Below are 15,659 nucleotides of genomic sequence, written 5' to 3'. Positions count from 1 at the left end.
TTCAAGTGCTCGACCAGTCCTGACTTCCTTGGATTTTAACAGGGCTTCCTTACATCTTTTTTTTTTTTGCCCGTCCTGGGGTTTGGACTCAGGGCCTGAGTGAGCACTGTCCCTGGCTTCTTTTTGCTCAAGGCTAGTGTTCTGCCATTGGAGCCACAGCGCCACTTAGGGCTGTTTTCTGTATATGTGGTGCTGGGGAATTGAACCAGGGCAAGCACTCTACCACGTTCCCAGCCCTCCTTACATCGTATGTCTTGTTCTTTCTACATCTTTAGTCCTACCACATGAATAGTAGAAGAAATCCCACAGAAGTCACTCATTTCAATAGAAATTTTTTAAAAAGTGGGGCGGTTTAGAAGGCTCCGATGACTCCTTGAAGGTACCTGGCTCTGCAAACGGCCCCAGTCTATGTACTCTGCCCAGCACCTGGGATACATCGTCCATAAAAATAATGCGGAAGGGCTGGGGATATGGCCTAGTGGCAAGAGTGCTTGCCTCGTATACATGAAGCCCTGGGTTCAATTCCCCAGCACCACATATACAGAAAACGGCCAGAAGTGGCGCTGTGGCTCAAGTGGCAGAGTGCTAGCCTTGAGCAAAAAGAAGCCAGGAACAGTGCTCAGGCCCAGAGTCCAAGCCCCAGGACTGGCCAAAAAAAAAAAGAAAAGCGGAAAAGGACAGGTTCCTTGAAAGCGAAGTTTAGGTCTTGCTCGAGGCCACACTAACATACAGGTTTGGTTCCGCCAGCCACCATGCTCTCCAGGAAACCTCGCCGGAGGTGGGGCCACCTCTTTTCTACGTGGATTGCGGGCGGGCTTCAGGACCCGGCTTCCGGCGGGAAGAGGCTGGGGGACGGTCTAGGGGCGGCCCGTCGCATAGTTCTGACGCAATCACCCCGCGCCGGTGTAGCTGAGGACCCCGTGGAAAGTATCATGGCAGCTTCAGTGCCGCAACCGCCTCCTCAGGTCGCAAGCAAGCGCAAAAGCAAAGCCCAGTATGTGCCAGCCAAGCGGGCTCGGCGTTGTGATGCCGGCGGTTCGCGGCAGCTGGAGCCGGGGTTGCAAGGTATTCTTATTACCTGCAACATGAACGAGCGCAAGTGCGTGGAGGAAGCGTATAGTCTGCTAAACGAATACGGTGACGACCTGTATGGGCCTGAAAAGGTACCAGCCTTAGTTTGGGCCCGCGGGTCGGGAGACTTTACAAAGTGGAGCGAAGGGGCGGGGGAAGGCCGCTGCGGGTGTCACACACAGCTACCCGTGTTAGACTTGCAGCTCCGAGGAGCAGCCGTGGCCTAGCCCTGCAGTGTTAGACGCATGCGCCTGACTCGGAGGCGTGTGCTCAGTTGGGGGGCGTGGCCTATTCCTTGTTTCTGGCTGCTGCTATGGATCCTGGCAGACTGTGTGGTGCGTTTGTTGAAATGCCGGCTTCTTGGGCTTCTATTTCCATATCTTGTCATGGTAGCTTCTATTTATTCATATTAAATTCGCGTCAGGCAATGTGCTGAAGAACTTTCAGAGGCCTACTTTGAAAGGCTATGTCCCGGCCATCCTAGGGGACCATGCGGAGATAATCAGACAGGAGAAGAAGGTTCATAAGGAGGTTTTTTAGTGAGGCCATAGCTCCACAGGAGAGGGAGCTACATGGCGTCTGCACCTTATCCAGGTGGCAGCTTCCCTCTCTGGGGGTAAAGGAGAAGCAGGTAGGTCTTAATGAGTAGGAGTGGCTCATTAGGTATGAGTGAATCTGGGGGCTAATGTGAGGAGCTGAGGCTAGGGAAATGCTAACATTCCCCCATTTGTTGTTTATTAATAACTGAGGAGGGGTACCAGGCCGGGAGTATGGGTGGAGGTTGTTTCTTCGGAGCTACTTCCTACTGTAAAGGGGCGAAGTAGTCAGGGGTCCCTGATTCATCATTTGGCCTGGTACCATCCAAGAAGTATTTGACAGTTTGGTTGGTAAAAGTCCCCATCATTTCCACGAGAATGGTTATCAGGGCCAATGGGTGTCATGGTCTCCTTTGGCTACCTCCTGCTGTTATGCCCAAGTCGCAGGACCCCCACCAAGAAGACCACCGAGAGATAGGGAGGAGGACCCTGAGCTGAAATCTTACCGGGTTTGTAAAGGCAAAAACCACAAAGTTACAGTAAGCAGGTGTTTACAGATCTGATTGGCTCTAGGGTAAAAACATTCCAGGGTGGACAGAAGTTACCAAAACAGTCCTTCTGCCCTCTGGGTTCTGACAACCTGCCCTGCTACATGGAGTATTTGGCGGCCTGGGCGGGCTCACAGTGCCTGTTTATATTTGGCTAGCATGGCTATTTCTCAAAGCTTGTGCAGGCCCAAGGTTACAGGCATAGAGTGGGGCCTGGCTGGCTTTAAGATAGCTTTGTTCAAGAAATTCACAGTTTAGCAGTCTCAGCAGAAACAAGTCAGTTCCTGGGATTCAGGGTTCTGGGTTACTCAGTTTAAACAGTCAACAAAATGGGGGCTGCCTGAAAATGGAGTCATTTTGGCTTTTCACTGCAGCTTGGGCACATCAAGGAGTCACTGGGGCTGGGGTCTTCAGGGTCCAGATCTGCACTGGGCAGAGCAGTGTAAGTGAAGCCTCCAGTTGCCTATAGTAAGATGGCCTTGAACTCCAAGTTCCCAGGTGGCATCCTGGGTGAGGGATGTCATCCTGTTAAGAGACTTTTGAAAAGGTCAGGCAAAAGGCTGACAAGTTCACAGGACCAATTAACATGAATGACATGGGAGAACACACCCTGGCCACAAGCCAGAAAAGTTCCATTTGGAACATAAACCCAATTGTGGCCCATTACAAGTGTAATGGGGTCCCCCCAAGGGAGGGGACCACATTGTAATGGGGTCTGAGGGTGGGGGGATCCCCCATCCCTCCAAGAGTCCACCACTCAGGGACAGTCTCAAGTAAAAAGATGGATTTATTGGGGAAGTAAAAAGTATACTGACTAGCCAGGGTCACACTTGGGGTCAGGTTATAAAGGAAAACACCACATGGTCAAGCTGGCCACACACAGGTGGCCAATGAGGTAACAACACTTATAGAGCATGCCAGGCCCTCCGCAGGTGGCCAACGGAGTTACCATCTGCCTCACAGTATCTGTTTGAACCAACCTATCATTCTAGTTAGAATTGGCACATGGACTTGGGGCTCACATGATGCAGGTGGATACGCCTACTCATGGGAGGGCTCAGGTTTAACCTTGAACGTTCCTTGAACCTTCCATGCCTCAGGTGGTCAAGCATTTTACACAATCTTATCACAGCGAAGGGGAACTTCTCTGGATAGGGTGGGGGAGATCTTAGTGAAGATGGAGCCTGCTTCTGCTCTCTTTAATCTGAGATGGAGTCAATCTGACATGCCTCAACAGCCAATGATGGCGCTGGCCAGATCTGACCTCCATATTACAACAAGGAAGGAGGAATAACTGGACTGGGGGCAGGAAGGGAGTGTTTAGGGATAGTGGACTGGTTGGGAGTAACCAGTCAGAGGCATATATTTATGTATATAAATATATACATATATGTGTGTGTGTGTGTATATATATATATATATATATATATATATACATACAAATAGCAAGTAACAAAGGCAAGAATGCAAGTTTCTGTCCAGATGGAAAATGGGCAGGTATGGATATTAGGTGGGTAAACAACTATTTCTCTTGATTTCCTGACTCTGATTAATTTTGAAAGGGCAAGTTTAATTGACTCCATTTAAGACGAGACTTTGAAATGCTCAAGTTCTGATCCCCCAAAAGACCTCCAGAGACCAAGACCAATGCAAGCAGCAAAAAGGGCGTTTATTTCGAGCTAGCTCGGTCCTCTGTGCACTCAGCATGCTGTTGACGCTAAGAGGCCCTGAGCCTCGGGCTTCCAGCTGTTTTATACATTTTTTGGGGAAGGCAGGGACTTAGCATACATCATAGCATCTTTTAACAAATCAATACACACCGCAGGAAAATTTAAAAAAGTAATCCTAAAGCATGTTTGGCGCATTTGGTGGCGGGAAGGAATCTGGAAAGAGTCATTGGTCAGATCAAAGGACCGACGCATTTAAAACTGATTGGTTAAGCCATAGGGGTGTAGCAAGGGCAGGGGGTGGGGGGAATCTGTGCACAGCTGCAGGGTTTTGTTTAGATATTGGAAATTGCACTCACAATTGGATACTGGAAATCCCTCTCACAAATACTGGAAATCACACTCACAATTAGATACTAAAAATTCCACTCATAACTCACGGTTGGATATGGTCTTTACTGGGAAGCGAGGGGTGGGGGTTAGGACTTACGGTAAGTTCAGTCAGGTACAGAATGGGGTCTTAGTACAATATGGAGTTACTCTGGTCCTTCTGGCTCTACAACTTCACCTCCTCTTACTCCTCTCCATGATTCCTCCTTGTCAGGATTGACCTGGTCCTGAAGGTCTAGGTGCTCATTGCTTGGATAGCTTGTCCCAGTTGGCATTCACAGGATTTGAACTTAAAGCCTGGGCACTGTCCCTGAGCACTTCTGCTCAAGGCTAGCGCTCTACCATTTGAGCCATGGTGCCTCTTCCAGCATTTAGCTGGTTACTATGATATTAGTCTCTTGAGCCAAGCTTCCAGTCTGGCTCTTTGCTGGTTAGTTGGGAGATGGAGTTTTAGAGGGATTTTTTTTTTCTCTGCCCAGGCTGAAATCAAAGAAGTCTTAGCCATAAAAGCCCTTTTTATTTCCAATTAAAGCAACAGGAGAACAATAGTGGAGTTTACTGGTAACTTGTTGAGAATTGACCAACAAATACTTGCCAGAGTTCTTCAGTAACACTTAAACTTTAGCTTTTCATTTACATTTGAAAAACTGAAGCCTGGAGGTATTTGAAGAAATCTGGAGCCCATTGCTGCAGGCTGCTTTTTTTGCTTCCAAATTTCTTATCCAGAAATGCTTTTTTTTTTTTTTTTCCAGTCCTGGGCCTTGGACTCGGCCTGAGCACTGTCCCTGCTTCTTTTTGCTCAAGGCTAGCACTCTGCCACTTGAGCCACAGCGCCACTTCTGGCTGTTTTCTATATATGTGGTCCTGGGGAATCGAACCCAGGGCTTCATGTATACGAGGCAAGCACTCTTGCCATTAGGCCATATTCCCAGCCACTAGAAATGCATTCTTGATTTCTAAAGCCTTTTACTAACCTCAGCTTTAACACCTTCACCTCAGCCTTTATTTGCATTGGAAAAATTCTGAAGCCCAGGGGGCACATTGCCTCCTGGCTGCGGGTTTTAAAAGAGCCATTTTTTAAATTCAGTCCCAGTTACTGCATGAAGACCTTTAGAACCCAAATGACAATTTTACAATTTCTGCAATGACAAAATTCAGTAGATGTTAGAAGTCTTCAAACAACAACTATTTAGTACTTTAGAGTTCCTTGGGCTATTTAACCACTAGCATTGTGCCAAGAATCCAAACTTGGCACCTTTTTGCTATTTACCAAATGCATCTAACTGTAAAATAGCATTTAAAAAATGCAAAGGCCACCAGGTAGGTACTCACAAGAATCATCACATTATAGAGAACAGCAGGCTGAATGAGATCCATGTGCCATCAAATCATATCATTTACCCTTACTGGCAGGTGAAAGAGAACACAAATGAATAATAAACAAGAGGGCAAAGGGTCAGGACAATGTAGAAGTCTCAGCTTCAGTGGATCCGAAGTGGCTGTGTCTTCCATCCCAAATCAGCAGTCTTTGTTAGTCATGTATGATGGAGGCAGGCAGGAGAGATGGGTTGGATCTTGGCGCCAAGGTTTTTTCTTTTTCTTTTTTCTTGTTAGCATTTCCTTAGCCTCAGGTCCTCAGCTCCTCCCACTAGCCCCCAGATCCACACATACCTAGTGAGCCACTCCTACTCACTACCTACCCATGGAGAGAAGCTGCCACCTGGATAATGTGCAGATGCCATGTAGCTCCCTCTCCTGTGGGAACTTTGGCCCCACTAAGAAACCTCCTTATGAACCTTCTTCTGTCTGTGATTATCTCCGCATGGTCCCCTGGGATGGCCAGGACATATCCTTTCATTTCTCTGTGTGGCTCTGAAGCCTCGGCCCTGTGACCCTACAGAAAATCAGATCCAAGCCCCCGGTTAAATGATCACTCACCCTGGTTGGAGGTTCACATCTGTCGTCGTTGTGGTGGATGGAAGTAGAGCGCTTGGTCAGGAGAAGTTACCTCGGTGGTCCTCTGGTTAGGCTTAGGACAACAGAATAGGTCCCGGGGGCAGCTTGGACCACCCCAAAATGGGGGAGCAAATCCACCAGGGAACCTATCCCGGGTTTTGGCACCAATGAAAGTATATGTCCCGGCCCCAGTACACGCATATACCTCCCAAGGAACTAAGTAATAAAAGGCCCACTATTAGTTCCAGCTCTTAGAATGGCGCAGGCAAATTATTTAATTTTGCTAAGCCGAGCATAAGAGAATAAGGTTGGCCCAAATGCTGCTTATATACGCAAATAACATCTGCTATGTAAAAAGCTCCTAAAATGCAATTATTAGTAGTACCTGATTGGAAATGCCATTAGTAAGTCAGAGACCTGGTCAGTGAGTGTACATTCTGTCTACACTGATACCTGAGCCAGATCTTACTTGTTTTAGAGCAGGGCCTTGCTCTGTAACTCAGGCTGACCTCCAACTTGAGATCCTCCTGCCTGTGCCTCCCTCTTGCTGGGATTACAGGTATGGACCACCATATCTTGTTCAGTCAAGTTCTTGGACTTCTTCTGTGATCTGTTCCTCGGTAGAACAGTAATAAGGTTAAAAAAAATTTACTTAAGTAGTTGTCCAGGTAGGTTAACTTTCAACATGTCAGTTTATGAGTACATTACATATTGATCACTAATCACCCCCTTTACCATTCTCCTCCCAGTCTTCTTTTGCACCCATCATTTTGAGAATATGTATTGCTTCTTGCTTGTTCATATGCCTGGATCACTATCTATGTATTTGTGCTTCCCGTGAAACTCAGATGATATATGCATGCTGCCATATCCAGCTATTCATTGAGAAGGGGCTTCACAATGTGGGGGGGGGGGGCAGTACCATGTCTTGATCTCAGGATCTCATGTTCACTTGCTTGTTCATGGTGTTCTATCAACTGAATGAACTGTGCCTCCAGCCCCATTTTTTTCTGTTTGAGTGGAGATGGAGTTTTCTAGACTTTTCTGCCTGGACTGGCACTTAATCATGGTACTCCTCCAGGTTTCAGCCTTCTGAGTAGCTAAGACTACAGATGTGAACTGTCAACACTTCTGAAAACTTTTTCCCCCCTGGGGGAATTGTTGGTCCTGGGGCTTGAATTCAGGACCTGGGAGCTGTTCCTTGGCTTTTTCACCCAGGGCTATTGCTGAAGGGCTATAAGCTGTAGCTCCACTTTCGTCTTTTTGCCAATTAATTGGAGTCTAGCACGTTTCTGTCCAAGCTTGCTTAGGAACTGGACCTTCAGATCTCAACCTAAGTAGCAAGGATCACAGGTGTGAGCCATTGGTGCTTAGTTTACTGAAAACATTTCCCAGTGGTATTTACCAGAGTCTAAAGGAATTAATTTCTTACTCTACATTTTGGATGCAGTGTAGTCTTGGTCTGCAAGAAAAGTTTATTATCAGTTTTGAGTGGTGTCTGTCTGCCAATGGTAGTTTCACGTGACTAGTTAATTATAATGTCTGGGCTTGAGTTATTGTGTTATTGCTATTTATTAGGTTTTTTTGTAAACAGTTTGTAGAAAAGGATCAGCAGCCCTCTGGAAGTGAGGAAGATGATGATGATGATGTGGAGTCTGCCTTGAAAAAAGAAGTTGGAGATATTAAGGCTTCTACAGAGATGAGATTAAGAAGATTCCAGTCAGTGGAGAGTGGAGCAAATAATGTAGTCTTCATCAGGACACTTGGCATAGGTATGTCTAACTTAAACTTTTAAGATTATTCATCTCTTAATACATGGACATCTCTCTATCTCAGAGAAAGAACACTTTCTACAAAATGGCTTCCTAGGCATGGCTCCATTAATCACTTGTTTCTAACCTCTGTATACTGTGGGCACTTAAGAGAGGTGAAATGGGGCAATGCATTTAGCGTTAGATTGAGAGTGGAAAGCTGGCTCTGCCACTTATTTATGTGTAATCTTAGGCAGAATGAGAGTGAGTGTTCTGGAAGAAGCAGCTGCTGGTAAGTTCCAGCCAGTAGTTGCCATTTGTGGGAACAGGGGGCCATATCTTCTGGTTTTTCAAAACATTGGAATTCTGGAGAAGATCTTTTGAGTTTTAAAATGGGATCAACTTAAAAAACACTGATGATCATTAAACAGTCTTGAGGTAGGTAGTATGCAGCCTGAGGACCACCATGGTTCTGCTTGGACTGTACTCTAATTACCTAATGGACTTGTCAAAGCTTTTAAAGTGACATGCAGCCTTTTGCTTTTGTGAAGTATTTACTTCTTAATGTTTGTTACTCTCATAGTTGCTACTGTTACAGGAAGATATAAAAGGCTGTTGTGGTTGGATAAATCAGGATATAAGGAAAAAACATTAACTCTGGTGTCTTCTAGCACAATTGTTTTAAGCAAAAGCATGAATAGTAAAAGGTAAACACTAGAAAAAAAGTAGGCACTGAAGGTGGTTGGGGGAAAAAACTGTTCTGGGTTGATTTTTTTTTTCCCCCCTTGCAGAGCCTGAGAAACTGGTGCATCATATTCTCCAGGATATGTATAAAACCAAGAAAAAGAAGACTCGAGTTATTCTACGAATGTTACCAGTTTCAGGCACATGTAAAGCTTTCTTAGAAGATATGAAAAAATATGCAGAAACATTTTTGGAACCCTGGTTTAAAGCTCCAAACAAAGGGACATTTCAGATTGTATACAAATCTAGAAACAATGGTCATATGAATAGAGAAGAAGTTATCAAAGAATTGGCAGGTATGTTTCTCATAATGATTTTATACAGTTGTGCTATGAATAGCACTTGTTTGTTTTTTGTTTTTTTTTTTTGCCAGTCCTAGGGCTTTAGCTTAGGGCTTGGGCACTGTCCCTGAGCTTCTTTTGCTCAAGGCAAGCACTCTACCACTTGAGCCACAGTGCCACTTCTGGCTTTTTCTTTGTATATGAATCGAGCCCAGGGCTCCATGCATGCTAGGCAAGCATTCTACCACTAGGCCATATTCCCATCTCCAGCACTTGTTTTTAAGGGTTGTTGTTTTTCATAAGAATTTATGACTTGTATCTATGTAGAACAAATATATTAAAATGTCAATTGATTTCAGTTTGTTAAATATGGGGTTTTCTGGTTACATTTTTTTCCCTAATTGAGATTGAATTTTCTTTGGGAACTTATTCCTAAATAACAGTTGTCTCCATACTCATGGTAGATTGGTTCTAAGATCCCTCAAAAATACCAGAATCTCAGGTCCCTTATGTAAAATGTTATAGTAACTACATCTAGCTTACTTGCATATCCTGTGAACTTGCTTATCTTTTCTACTCCTTAAAACAATTTTAACAGATTTTATTATTTTGTTTTCATACATGCATATTAAGTATTTTGACCATGTTCACCCTCTCTTGTTCCTTTCCTTCCTACCGACTTTTCTGATTATTTTAATCCAAGGTTGGGTGCAGGGTCCATTGATAAGGAGAGGCCAACTCTATTCTTTTTAAATGTTGCAGGATCTCATTTTTGTTGACTTATTGAATGAATTTGGGGATTTTGGTGGAAATCCACATATATCCTTTTTAACAAATCCTCAGTGGAAAGGGATGAAAAGCTTTCTTTTTTTTCTTTGTCAGCCCCGGGGCTTGGACTCGGGGCCTGAGCACTGTCCCTGGCTTCTTTTTGCTCAAGGCTAGCACTCTACTTCTCTACACCTCACTCTACAGCGCCCACTTCCGGCTTTTTCTATGTCTGTCATGGTGCAGAATCGAACCCACGGCTTCATGCATGCTAGGCGAGCATTCTACCACAAAGACACATTCCCAGCCCCAAAAAGCTTTTTTTAAGTCCATGAAGCTTAATAATGTTCTTCTCAGCCTAAGTGTTTTCTATTTTTGTTGCAGGAATCGTGGCCAGCCTCAATTCAGAAAATAAAGTAGATCTCACCAATCCACAGTACACGGTGGTAGTAGAAATTATCAAAGCTGTCTGTTGCTTGAGTGTTGTGGAAGATTACATGCTTTTCAGAAAATACAATCTCCAGGAGGTGGTGAAGAATGCTAAAGACCCATCACAGCTTTACCCAAAGCTGGGAAATGGGAAAGAAGTAAAATTGGAACCTGACAACAAATTAAATCAGAATGATGCAGCAGACGGAAATGGGAAGAAACAAGAGGTATCAAAGAATTGCGAGGAGCAAGATCAGCCAAAACCAAGATCTGAGACAGAGGTACTAATGAAGGAAGAAGTGGGTAAATCTGAGCCTGCAAGTCAAATCACAGATGAATCCAAATCAAATGAAAATGACCTCTTATAGAGTTCATTTGTATTAGAGATGAGTTTCTCAACTGGGATTCTCTGAGATGGTCCTGGGGTTTTGTGTAAAATTCTGGCTTAAAATAGTCTTAACTTTTGTGTGCTGCATACATAGTGCTGATCTTACAGTACTGAGCCCTGTTATTTGTAGTTTCCTCAGAGCTCTTACAGCCCTATTTGGTCCATATGCTATCTATCACACTGGATAGTGTGGTAGAAGGATGACATGGTTCTCTCTGCTGATTACCTCCCCCTTTGTACTGCCAACTGACTTAGAACAGTTACTGAGAAACAGAAAACCAGAAGGAAAGTTTCATTATAAGTCAGTTTGGTGTGTTTGTTTTTTTAAATATGCTACAACTCAGCTATCCTCTGCCACTTCTGTTACAAACACTGCAAAAACAGGGATTGTGTAAGTTAGAAGTAAATTGTTTTGTGATGGTTTTGTACTGTTTGTGGTCTTGCTTAGTTATCCTATTTGTTTTTATATTTTATTAATGCTTGTAATGAACAAATGGTCCATTACTACAGTTTTTGAAGGCACAATGTGATAGAGAAGAGGACTATGTCAATGTATACCTGTCAACAATCACAGTGTTCTGAATTAATTCCATATATTAATACAACAAGGGATAGAAAAAATTCTCTTTACAGTGAAAGGTACGTCTCAGGGGTTTTATAGGACTCATAATCCATGCTATTCAACCCATTATGCATGATCTGTGGCATGCAGCTTAGAGATCTAACATGTTTCAGCAATTGTAACTGAATCAGTTATTTGTCAGGATCATGATTCCCTTAAATGACATTCAGAATATCAAAACACAAGCTTTTGTTGAAGAAATCAATTAGTAGAAAAGTTTAAGAGGCAATTTTTAAGAGTTACTTTATTGTTATTATAGAGGTACAGAGGGGTTACATTTACATTTAATAAGAACATTTCCTTTCATACAATGTCATCTGTTCCTCATTCTGTCCTATTCTCTCTCTCTCATCTCCACCCATTGTATAGTTCACTTTCACTGCTGCATTTTTTTTACCCCTTTTCCTCAGAAAGAAGCAAATTTTTAAGTAGCAGATAGGAAAGAAAAAGTTTCGTATTTGGTCAAAATTAAATGCCAACATTAAAATGCTAGGTAAATGTACAACTTTATTATCAGCTTAATAAGTTGATTCTAGGGATATGTCACATGATACTAAAGAGACTTTTTGTAGTCATCCCAGTCTTGCTACCTGGGTTTGAGTTCACAATGTATTTGTCATGCTGTAGCATTTTTAAGATTTATGAATAATGATGAAATGAAGACAAGCTTTTTCTGTTACTAGGAGTCTGTCAAAACAAAGATATGTATGTGAAAAGGAATTCTTTTTTGGTGACAGGGTCTTGCTATATAGCCCATGTTTACCTAGATCTCCTGATCCTCCTGCCTCAGTCTCCTGAGTGCTGCACCACTTCATTACAGGCATGCCCCATCATCAGCAAAGCCAATATGTAACATTGTGTGTGTTCATATTTGAACCTGGCATGCCATCGTCTGTATCATCTGTATTCCCAGTGCTCTATCAGTAGGTAGTCAGTTCCATGATAGTTTTGCCTTAAAAAAAAATTATAGCACACTGCTCCCCCCCACCCAGAAATGCTGAAAAACAAACACTTGGAAAGGAAATGCAAAGAAATTTCTGCCTGGCATGGTGGCACATTCCTTGGGAGGAGACAGAAGGATCACTGGCTCAAGCCAGCCCAGGAAAACGTAACAAGGGTCTATCTAAAAATGGAAATAAACAATTAGGAGAGTGCTTGCCTAGCAGGTCCCTGTGAGATGAATGCCCCCCCTCCCAAAATAAAAAATGCACTAGTACTTGGGATTATGGACCAAGAGGTAGAGCCCTTGCCATGTACAAGGCCTTGGGTTCAATCCTCAGTGATGTCAGTGATGTCAGTCACAAGTGGAGCTGTGGCTCAAATGGTAGATCTCTAGTCTTGAGTTAAAAGCTCAGGGATGGGCACCAAAAACAAAAAAAACAGTAGAGTCCAAACTAAAACCTGGAACACAAGCACAGAAATGCACATCCAGAAATCCAGTGGCTTATCAGAGGAATTTCCCCAACAGGATATTTGAGTAGAAAGTGATTTGCTAGGGTACTTTGAAGAACTTAGTATGGCAGATGTAGTTGAGAGTTTGACAATGAAGAACGGTACAGAAACTAGTCTGTTGAGCAGACATTTTCATTACGTGTATAAATGAACAAGTTTCTGCAAAATTCTAGAATCAGGCGGGGCATGGTAACCCTTGCTTTTAACCCAGCACTTGGGACATATTGGCCAAAGGATTGAAAGGTCCAGGCAGGCTAAGCAACACCCCCTACCCTCAGTAATAATCTTCTATTATAAAAGAAAGTGGACTGCAAAAGTCATTTTCAGAGCTTCTAAAAAAAAGTCTTAGAATATTTCTGCACAGACTTGAGAGTTAAGATGCAGAGTCTGTTAAATCTTATAAAAGCCTACCTGGAAGAAAGGCAAAACCAAATGAAATAGCATTTCTCTTTTGAAAGAAGAGAAAGACTCCATTCTAGTCTGATAGTTCTAGATTTCTCTGAAATAAGATAGCTTTCCCTTTAGTGTTCACACTAATACCACAAGAGCTCCTTGTAGAAGTCCCTTGAATTTGAAGGTGTCTTCATGGGTCCCTCCTAGGTGAAGTGATTGGAAAAAGCAAGATGAGACCAGTGGCACTGCAAAATAGTAGACTGAAAACATGTAGAGGTTCTCAAGGAGGAACTGTAAAACTGGTTTGGGAGCTTGGTTTATTCTTGGTAAAAAAAAAAAAAAAAAGAAGTGGTCTAAATGTTAAGGTTTTCTGCATAAGTAGCTGTGTTTATTTAATGAGTATGGAATACAAAAATGTATTTCTACTCATAGCTAGTGGCTGTGCCTGGTAAGCCAGACTGCCTGGATTGGGGGGGGGGGGGGGGCGGGACTGAGAACAGGCAGGAACTTGCTAATGTAAATGGGACTGGAATTTCCTTAGATGTCCTCACCTCCTAATCATTAATGAAATTGAAGTCATCAGGAAAAGATGAGAATGTTAGTATCGCTTAAAGGAACAGAAAACATAGGATCTTGCTTTTTCATTGGACTTGTTTTCACTGGCGATATATGCCTATAGAACATAAAACCTTGGAACCAATGCCTTGTACTTTGTGAAGCTGATACTTTATAGGTTTTAATTTTATTAAGTTTTGGCAGTACTGGGGATTGAACTCGGGTCCATAGGCTTGCTACAAAGATGCTCTTCCTCTTGATCATGCCTCCAGACCCTTTTGACTTATTTTTTCAGATAGAGCTTCCTGCTTTTTGACTGGGCTGGACACAGATCATTAACTTCCTACTTGTCTCCTGTAGAGCTGGGTTTACAGGTGTGAACCAGACATTCCTGGCTAGTTCTTTAAGATAAAAATATTAACTTTTTATTTTGGTCTGGGCTGTTCTCAACTAGGAGCCTCTCATCTCTGCCTCTCAAGTACTATACATTTTAATTTTATAGTTGGCTGTTTATTGCCTTTTGTATTTATTTGTATTTTATAAGACATGAATATGAAACAAGTTATTCTCTGCTATTTTATGTGCTCTTGGAATCTAAATCTATTCATCGAAAGATTTGCTTTCACACTTAAGACTTGTTTATTTTCACTGACACTTTAGCATGTTAGTTTATAACTAATAAGATTCCAAAGTGAGAATTGATTGCTTTTTTACTTTCCACTTTTTGTTTGTTAACAATTACATTTGCTTTATTTTTTTTTAATGTTAGTGAAAAAAAAACTTACAGTGTTGTGGATTAGTGAATTTGTACTGCTCTATAAAGGAAGTTAAACTTGGTATTTTTAAACATATTTTCTGTGTAAGTTTAAACACCATGTTCAAATGTTATTTTTATTTGTCTTTTGCTTTTGGTACAGCCAAACATTCAGATTGTTTTCATATTCTTGGTATTTTTAAAAACTGAAATAAATGTGTTCTGTGAAGATTGGTCTTGTGTATGTTTTCTGTCTTTAGCAAATGTTTATACAACACAATTTTAAAAATTATGTGCATGTTTTATAAAAAGGAAAGAAAAATCACTTAATTATTCTTGAATAACAAATACTTTTTAAAAACCCAAGCTTCAGATATTTTTATAAGATTATAGGCTGGATGCCAGTGGTTCATGCCTGTAATCCTAACTACTCAGGAGGCTGAGATCTGAGAACCATGGTTCCTAGTAAGCCTTGGCAGATAAATCTGAGAGACTTTTATCTTTAGTTAGCCCACAGAAAGCCAGAAGTAGAGATGTGGCTCAAGTGGTAGAGTGCCAACCTTGAGCAAAAAAATCCAAGGAGAACAAGAGACCCTAAATTCAAGCCCCATTGCTGACACACACAGCACCAGGTGCTGGTGGCTCACACCTGTAATCCTAGCTACTCAGGAGACAGATCCAATGATCACAGTTCAAAGCCAGTCAGGACAGGAAAGTCTGAGACACATCTCCCTCTAATTAACCACCAAAAAGCTGAAAGTGGAGCTGTGGTTCAAATGATAAACTGCTAAGTCTTTTTTTTGTTGTTGTTTTGTTTTATTTTTTTGGCCAGTCCTAGGCCGTGAACTCAGGGCCTGAGCACTGTCCCTGGCTTCTTTTTTGCTCAAGGCTAGCACTCTGCCACTTGAGCCACAGCGCCACTTCTGGCCATTTTCTGTATATGTGGTGCTGAGGAATCGAACCCAGGACCTCATGTATACGAGGCAAGCACTCTTGCCACTAGGCCATATCCCCAGCTAAACTGCTAAGTCTTGAGTGAAGAAAGCTCAGGAGACAGCAATCAGGCCCTGAGTTCAAGCCCCAGGACTGGCACACATACAAAACAAAACATTCATCTATTGGCCTTTGAATTATTAGCATTTTTCATTTTAACAGCTTTTTATTTCCTAAAACATTGATCTTATAAAGATGCTAAGCTGAAGAGATTCTGTATCGTACATTTCTCTTACAATAGTTTTATCTTTATTACAAATTAATCAGGACGAGATAAACAGATCCATTGAACACTGTCCCTTTCTAAGTAATCACTTGACTCCTGTTATTTTAAATCATTGCTTTGTCAATTTGGTCATAACAG

At 42.5% G+C, this 15,659-nt stretch overlaps 1 protein-coding gene across 1 annotated transcript; it reads left to right on the top strand.

Annotated features, from left to right (window-relative positions):
- Positions 1–891: 891 nt before the first annotated feature.
- Positions 892–10,954, top strand: Thumpd1 (THUMP domain containing 1). The gene is made up of 4 exons (XM_048332687.1): positions 892–1,163; positions 7,763–7,940; positions 8,711–8,959; positions 10,094–10,954. Exons 1-4 carry the CDS (start codon positions 933–935, stop codon positions 10,504–10,506), a joined length of 1,071 nt encoding a protein of 356 aa, XP_048188644.1. The 5' UTR covers positions 892–932; the 3' UTR covers positions 10,507–10,954.
- Positions 10,955–15,659: the final 4,705 nt, after the last annotated feature.

This window comes from Perognathus longimembris, chromosome 23, assembly GCF_023159225.1.
Source record: "Perognathus longimembris pacificus isolate PPM17 chromosome 23, ASM2315922v1, whole genome shotgun sequence".
In the NCBI taxonomy this organism is placed as follows: Eukaryota; Metazoa; Chordata; class Mammalia; order Rodentia; family Heteromyidae; genus Perognathus; species Perognathus longimembris.
The sequence above is the reverse complement of the archived record's forward strand: the minus strand, read 5'-3'. Positions and strand labels throughout refer to the sequence as shown.